The sequence below is a fragment of the Myotis daubentonii genome, chromosome 5 (assembly GCF_963259705.1).
Source record: "Myotis daubentonii chromosome 5, mMyoDau2.1, whole genome shotgun sequence".
Taxonomy (NCBI): domain Eukaryota; kingdom Metazoa; phylum Chordata; class Mammalia; order Chiroptera; family Vespertilionidae; genus Myotis; species Myotis daubentonii.
Window position 1 is genome coordinate 83,089,539 of NC_081844.1, and position 5,983 is coordinate 83,095,521.

At 43.1% G+C, this 5,983-nt stretch overlaps 1 protein-coding gene across 1 annotated transcript; it reads left to right on the forward strand.

The window, feature by feature from the left end:
* The first annotated feature begins 1,537 nt into the window (after positions 1-1,537).
* On the forward strand, positions 1,538-5,723 carry LOC132235735 (protocadherin alpha-1-like). Its single transcript, XM_059698595.1, has one exon. It carries the CDS (start codon positions 1,670-1,672, stop codon positions 4,091-4,093), a length of 2,424 nt encoding a protein of 807 aa, XP_059554578.1. The 5' UTR covers positions 1,538-1,669; the 3' UTR covers positions 4,094-5,723.
* Positions 5,724-5,983: the final 260 nt, after the last annotated feature.

The following is a 5,983-nucleotide window of genomic DNA, read 5'->3' on the forward strand; positions in this document are numbered from 1 at the left end:
TTTTATGTTTAAGATATTTGAATGTCAATGAATTGTGATTAGTATTTATTCTACATTTTCTTAATTCAAGTATTGATAGTATTGTTTAAATCTAATATTTAGAAAAGTCATAAATTCAGAATTTGCTTCATTTTGAGATTAGAGGATATTGATGTAGCATATATTGCTGTATTTTTCAATGAAGTAATTATTACACGGAACTATTGAAATTATATGCTTGTTTTTGAAAAATAAAATAACATGTTTCATCTATATTTTAATTATCAATTTAAACAATGACTTAGGGTTTCTGATTAGAAAGGCAATAGCCTACTTCTTATTCATATTAATATTCTTAAAAATCCATAATACTTAAAATAGAAATATTAAGGACATTCTTTTAAAAATTAACTAGTGGTAGTTTATGACAACATACTTAAATTTTGATTTAGCTATGAGGTTATTATTATGAATTGGACTGAAGTTGAAAAAGTTTATTAATATGATTTTCTCAAATAGTTTCTCCTGAAAACCTATTACATTAGATTTACATTTAAATGTTGACGATGAATTATTATTATCAAAATTTCAGATATGTGTACTTGATATTGATTCAATATTTATATTATTTTAACTGAAATATGACAATGTTTGCCTTAATATGAAAAAAGAAAAATATAATTTCCTTAAAATTTATTGTAGGCAGGAAGATCCAATGAATACTAATTCAATTTGGAATAATGACATTTGGAGGTTAAAAGTCATTATTCTAAATTGATGTTATGTAACAAGCAACAAATAGAAATGTTCCAAATATCATTATTGTAATATTTAAAGTATCAGGAATGGTTTTAACATATATTTTTATTGATTCCAGAGAGGAAGGGAGAAGGAGAGAGAAATAGAAACATCAATGATGAGAGAGAATCATTGATTGGCTGCTTCCTTTACGCCCCACACTGGGGTTTGAATCCGAAACCTGAGCATGAACCGTGACCTGCTGGTTCATAGGTCGATGCTCAACTACTGAGTCACGTTGGCTGGGTCAGAAATGGTTTTTATACAACATTGAAGGAATCTTAAATATATTTCATCAAAATTTCAAAATATTTCATATGTAAGTACTTGGTAATGTTATATCATTTAAAAAATAAACACCCAAACTAGCCTAGGATAAGGTGAACCTCAGTGGTCTAAGTGCCTTATTTTAAAACTAAAGTGTGCAGTTATAAATATTTAATAATAAAAAGATATGAGCCGATAGATTATTTTAAATAAAAAGATGTACTTATGTATATCGTGATTTTCCCAAATGCAATTGTAATACTTTTGTGAAAACAGCTAAAGGAAAATATTGAATTACATACTCTCAAGTGACACTTGAAATGTCTGGGCCTTTAAAAGGATATAAAATTGAAAATGATTGCCTTGCGTAAATTGCAAATGAATCTGAGGCTATTTTGGAAATCAATGAACGGATCTAAAAATCTACAGTCAGCCACATGATGTCGCTGTATACCGCAAAATCTTGTCGGTGGGAATGTATGATCGCCAACACTGAAGGAGGAAGCTCCATTTTGTCAGCGCCCGAGAGAAGACAGAAACGCCGAGAGGAAGTACTGAAAATATGAAGTAAAGACCTGATTTTGAAGTAAGGCGAGAGAGGTACGAAAAGTGTAGTGCTTCTGCGATGCTGTATCCCAGGCGAGGAGGCAAGGGAGCCCGGCGCCTGCTGCTCTCTCTTCTGCTTCTTGCAATCTGGGAGGCGGGGAGCGGCCAGGTCCACTACTCGGTCCCCGAGGAGGCCAAGCACGGCACCTTCGTGGGCCGCATCGCGCAGGACCTGGGGCTGGAGCTGGCGGAGCTGGTGCCGCGCCTGTTCCGGGTGGCGTCCAAAGGCCGCGGGGACCTTCTGGAGGTAAATCTGCAGAATGGCATTTTGTTTGTGAATTCTCGGATCGACCGCGAGGAGCTGTGCGGGCGGAGCCTGGAGTGCAGCATCCACCTGGAGGTGGTGGTGGAGAGGCCGCCACAGGTTTTCCACGTGGAGGTGGAGGTGAAGGACATTAACGACAATCCACCAGTCTTCAGAGAGAGAGAACAAAGGTTATTTATTCCCGAATCTAGACTGCTGGGATCGCATTTCCCGCTAGAGGGCGCTGCTGATGCCGACATTGGCACCAATTCTCTTCTAACGTATACGCTCAGCCCCAGTGATTATTTCTCGTTGGATATACAGGCAAGTGATGAACTGAGTAAGTCACTTGCGCTTGAATTGAGGAAAGTTTTGGACAGAGAAGAAACACCAGAACTTCATTTATTATTGACAGCCACGGATGGGGGCAAACCTGAGCTGGAAGGTACAGTTCACCTGCTGATAACGGTGCTCGACGTTAATGACAACGCCCCATTGTTTTCTCAGGCCGTGTACAGAGTCCATTTATTGGAAACTATAGCAAATGGGACATTAGTAACCACATTAAATGCCTCTGACGCTGACGAAGGTGTAAATGGAGAAGTAGTCTTTTTCTTTGGCAGTGATGTTCCTGTGAACATTAGAAAGAACTTCAAAATGGATTCCAGCTCAGGAGAAATTAGGCTAATTGGTAAACTGGATTATGAAGAGACAAAATCCTACGAAATTCAGGTAAAAGCAGTTGATAAAGGAATTCCTCCCATGTCAAATCACTGCAAGGTTTTAGTGAAAGTGCTGGATGTAAATGATAATGCTCCGGAACTGGCGGTCAGGTCCTTGTCCTTGCCGGTCAGAGAGGACGCCCCCCTCGGCACTGTCATCGCCTTCATCTCCGTGTCCGACCGGGACTCCAGTGTCAACGGGCAGGTGACCTGCACCCTGACACCGCATGTCCCCTTCAAGCTGGTGTCCACCTTCAAGAATTACTATTCGCTGGTGCTGGACAGCGCCCTGGACCGCGAGAAGCTGTCACACTACCAGTTGGTGGTGACAGCTCGGGACGGGGGATCGCCTTCTCTGTCGGCCACAGCCAGCCTGTCCGTGGAGGTGGCCGACGTGAACGACAACGCGCCGCTGTTCGCGCAGCCCGAGTACACGGTGTTCGTGAAGGAGAACAACCCGCCCGGCCGCCACATCTTCACGGTGTCGGCGCGGGACTCGGACGCGCAGGAGAACGCGCTGGTGTCCTACTCGCTGGTGGAGCGGCGGGTGGGCGAGCGCGCGCTGTCGAGCTACGTGTCGGTGCACGCGGAGAGCGGCCAGGTGTACGCGCTGCAGCCTCTGGACCACGAGGAGCTGGAGCTGCTGCAGTTCCAGGTGAGCGCGCGCGACGCGGGCGAGCCTCCTCTGGGCAGCAACGTGACGCTGCAGGTGTTCGTGCTGGACGAGAACGACAACGCGCCCGCGCTGCTGCCTCCGGCTCCGGGCGGCCCGGGCGGTGCTGGGAGCGAGCTGGTGTCGCGGTCGGTGGGCGCGGGCCAGGTGGTGGCGAAGGTGCGCGCGGTGGACGCGGACTCGGGCTACAACGCGTGGCTGTGCTATGAGCTGCTGCCGGCGGCGGGTGGTGCGCGCGGCCCGTTCCGCGTGGGGCTGTACACCGGCGAGATCAGCACGACGCGCGCCCTGGACGAGGCGGACTCTCCGCGGCAGCGCCTGCTGGTGCTGGTGAAGGACCATGGCGTGCCGGCGCTGGCGGTCACGGCCACTGTGCTGCTGTCGCTGGTGGAGAATAGCCAGGCGCCAAAGACCTCCTCCCAAACGTCTCCTGGCGCTGCGAGCGCGGAGGCGGCGCTGGTGGACGTGAACGTGTACCTGATCATCGCCATCTGCGCGGTGTCCAGCCTGCTGGTGCTCTCGCTGCTGCTGTACACGGCTCTGCGGTGCTCCGCGCCGCCCACCGAGGGTGCGTGCGGGCCGGGGAAGCCCGTGCTGGTGTGCTCCAGCGCGGTGGGCAGCTGGTCGTACTCACAACAGAGGCGGCAGAGGGTGTGCTCTGGGGAGGGGCCGCCCAAGACGGACCTCATGGCCTTCAGCCCCAGTCTTCCTCCGGGTCCGAATATGTCGGAAGAAAATGAACACCCAGACGTAAATTCGGAACATTCTGGTAATGTAAGTCCAACTTTCAAGCTTTGCCTTTAATGTTTTTTTTTTTTAATTTAACTTATAAAATCACCTTTTAAAATGTGACTTTTTAGAATGTATTCAAAGTGTCCACTAAAATTGAAAGAAATCTTACCATTCAACACAGGTATTTATGTTATTATTTACAGCTGCATCCTGAATGGAACATAGAAATAACAAGCACAACAACAACAAAAAAAATGTAGGGACAAATTGACGTATTCTTTGAAAAAGCATCCTACTTAAAAAGAATACACACAGAAAATACTAAGTAGTCTTGATTACATTTAACACAGGATCTGAACGTAGTCAATTACAGTGACATTTTCAAGTTTATTACTTTAATCTTGTAGTGAAGTGTCAAGTCTTTGACCTAAATTAATTCCTCTTGCCCATTCGCATTACTCTGTTCCCATAGCTATATTTCCTAATGTCCAGGCTTAGCGTTTCCTCCATAGACAATGTTTATTTATGGATCCATTCCACAAGCACATAACTCTCTTATATACTAAGCCCTGCTGTAGAACCCAGGGACAGAGCAACAGTGAAACAAGACAGGGAAGGTCTCTGGCTTGGGGGGTGGGAGGGAGAACACACTGTATTTAAAATAACAAGTTTAAACCTGTTTTCACCTATTTAAAATAACAATTGGGTTATGAAAAGACTTGGATTTGGTATAATATTGCTTTTTCCATTTTCTTTGTATAGCAGGGTGTTTATAAAGGGAGATGTTGTTCTATTCATAACTTTAAAAAATATTTTTATTGATTTCAGAGAGGAGTGGAGAGGGAGAGAGAGATAGAAACATCAATGATGAGAGTCATTGATGGGCTGTCTCCTGCGTGCCTCATACTGGGGATCAAGCCCACAACTCGGGCATGTGTCCTGACATGGAATTGAGCCATGACCTCCTGGTTTGTAGGTCGATGATCAACCACTGAGCCACGACAGCTGGGCTATTCATGACTTTTTAAAAAGAGGCAATAAAATGCTGACTGTTATCAGCAAGCTTTCTTAGAAACAAAGCAGATGAAGGTTTCCCCCATCTATGTGAATAATACTCAGGAAGTATATGTAATTCTCATTGCATCACTAAAGCAAAATATAGTCAAGTAGAGGAAAATGTCCTGGAAAGGTGAATTAAAATGATCAAACAATTGGGATGGATAGAGAAAACTATATTTTGAAGCTGAACTAAAAATCATAAATAGTATGGAAAACGTAAACATATATTTTCTTCTATCAAGCCAGAAAAACTTGAGTTACAAGCTGGCATTTGAAGCTAAACTGGCACAATTTATTTCTTGAAGAATTTATATAGGATGAAAAAGTAGTTATCTAATAATGCTTCACAGAGAGGTTAACAATAAGATTATTAATGGAATTGAGCATCATTTAACGAATACCAATAGCCTTTTTTGAATTTGGCCTGAAGACATTCAGACATGCCTTCACATAAATACATTGGGATCACTGCCAAAAAGAAAATGTTAGATTGATGCTCAACAGTTCTCCCTGTATATTGTTTATTGTTGTAAAGGTAAAAAGTTTTCTGGGTTAGTTGAAGGTTTTAGCTTGAAGGTAAATCTCAAATATTGGTTAGTGATCACTAAACTAAAAGAAGTGGGTTTAAAAAGGTGATTTTTAATGAAAAGGTAATTCTGGAATGGAGAACAAGATTATTGTGGAGAGATTTGTTACTAAGTATTTCTTTAAACAAATAAATATGAATGGAATTCCCATTGGTAGTTAATATTCTTGTCTCTTTCAGAATCTTTGAGTAGTTAACACAACTTTCAATAGTTTCATCTTTCTTTATAAGATTTCTTTCAGAAAATGTATTATATTAATTCCTCTCTTCTTTTATAAAGACAAACCAGTTGCTTTATTTTCTTACTTTTTCACCTG